General features: G+C 60.7%; 1 protein-coding gene across 1 annotated transcript in view; it reads right to left on the bottom strand.

The window, feature by feature from the left end:
• Window positions 1-661: 661 nt before the first annotated feature.
• Window positions 662-1,982, bottom strand: part of LOC102767519 (sialic acid-binding Ig-like lectin 14) — a 2,849-nt gene continuing 1,528 nt past the window's right edge. Inside the window, exons 4-5 of the mRNA XM_015568195.1 lie at window positions 1,678-1,932; window positions 662-802 (exon numbers count right to left, since the gene is read on the bottom strand). Coding sequence (XP_015423681.1) covers window positions 663-802; window positions 1,678-1,932 — 395 coding nt within the window. The 3' untranslated portion in view covers window position 662. The remainder of the gene's footprint in view (window positions 803-1,677; window positions 1,933-1,982) is intronic.

Below are 1,982 nucleotides of genomic sequence, written 5' to 3' on the forward strand. Positions count from 1 at the left end.
TTCTACTATGTGGATGTCTACATTGAAGGACAGTTTGGGAGACCAGAAACTCAGGTGGTAACCAGGTAACTTCTGGACAAAGGGAGGATAAGGTGCAAACTTCAGTCCATTTCAGGGCTTGAGAATGAAGAGAGAGGAGCCTGGGGTTGGGGGATGAGTGGGCAGAAACAACAGAGGGAGAGAGAGGGAACAGACAGAAACAAGGGAGCCGTCAGTGGGTGTGTATTACTAGTTTATTTCTGTATCTTAGGATGTTTTGAGCCATTAAACAGCTAGGAGGACAAGGAGAGACAGGGCCTCCCAGGGCCCGCCCATTCTCAGAGACAGCAAAGAATTTCAGATGCAAACAAACCCAACCTGAGCCCATATTTCCAGCCACCCGACCTGCCCCAAATCACCCAGGACCTGGGACCAGACACACAGAGACCACGCCCACAGGCCCATCCCCCAGACTGACACACACCAGCTGGTCCTCAACTGCTCACCCTGCCCTGCCTTGCGTTTCCCATGGGACCCCAATCAAGGCCTTCACTAGGCGGCCCTGCACCTGCATCTGCTTCCTGAGGAAATCTGGGGCTTTAACTCCAGGCAGAGCCAGACAGCTCGGCCCCACCTGCACCTCAGGGCCAATCCCTGACCTTCCCCGGGGGAGACAGGCCTTCTCACCTGGTGTAGTAGAGCCAGGTGAGGACGTAGGTGAGGAGGAAGCCAGCCCCCATGAGGGCCCCTCTGATCAGGGTGAAGACCAGGGGCCAGGAGCCCTGCTGGTCCTCGGTCATGCATCTGCTGGAGTGTGTGCTGCCTGGGGACATAGGAGATGGGTGACGTGTTGTCCAGGTGGTCAGTCCGCCCACATTCCAACACCTGACCAGGCAGCCGGCCCCACACCTGTCCTGCACCACACTCTGCACAGAGAGGCTGAAGGAGAGGAGCTGGGAGCCCAGCGGGTGCTGAGCCCGGCAGGTGAACTCCCCTCCGCCTCCAACTCCACGTGGGGCAGCTCCAGGAGCCCTGGTGCTGAGGACTGGAGGGGCTCAGGGCTTGTTCCTCCAGCACCAGCTCAGGTGACACCACCCACTCCCAGGACTCAGTCTCTCCTCTTCCCTCCTCCTTGCTGAAACCACTGAGGGTTCTGCTCAGGCAGGAGATGGAGAGCCCTGTCCTAGCAATCTTCCCTGTCCCCTCTCAGCCCTCATCTCCCCCAGCCCCACCCTCTCTCTGGCCCAGTCCTTTCTCCCTTGCCTCTGCCCCCAGCTGGCCCTGACCTGGCAGTAACAGGACAGAGGCACCCTGGGCTCCATGGACAATCCTGACCTTAACAGCTGGATCTGAGTCCCTCACTGAGCCCCACACCCCGGCTCAGGGAGCTGTCAGTCCAGGGCCCCTCTGAGCAGGAAGTAACTGAGGGTGGGAGGTGTTGCCATGGTTCCCCTCCAGGAGCCCCGCCCCCAGCCGCCAGCGCAGGGAGGGGACCCATTGGGCCCTGGAGGAGCAGCTGCAGTGCAGACCCTGTTCCTGCCAGGAGCAGGAGGGCCCCAGCAGCTGCGGGGGGTCAGTGAGGAGCGAGGAGAAGGGTCAGCGGTGCCTCTAACATCTCCAGGCACTGAGGCGACCTACTCTCAAGTGTGCCCGCCCCCCTGCCCCATCGCCACCCGTCTCAGTCCACTCCCCACTCACAGAACACGGAGAGGTTGAGAGGGACGCTGTGGGAGCCCAGCGGGTGCCGAGCTTGGCAGGTGAACTCTCCTTCCTGTGCAGGCCCCACGCGAGGCAGCTCCAGGATCGCGGTCCTGGAGAGGGGGGTGGTGTTCAGGCCTGTGGACCCCCGGAACCAGCTCAGCTCGGCAGGGGGGTTGCTGTCAGCCTCACAGCGCAGCCTCAGGGCCTCTCCCTCCAGGATGGTTAGGGATGTGGTTTGTAGATTCTTGAAGGCTTTGGGTAGAGAAATGCAGAGAGAGAGAGAAGAGAAGAGAAGAGAAGAG

This window comes from Myotis davidii, unplaced genomic scaffold, assembly GCF_000327345.1.
Source record: "Myotis davidii unplaced genomic scaffold, ASM32734v1 scaffold6925, whole genome shotgun sequence".
NCBI lineage: Eukaryota > Metazoa > Chordata > Mammalia > Chiroptera > Vespertilionidae > Myotis > Myotis davidii.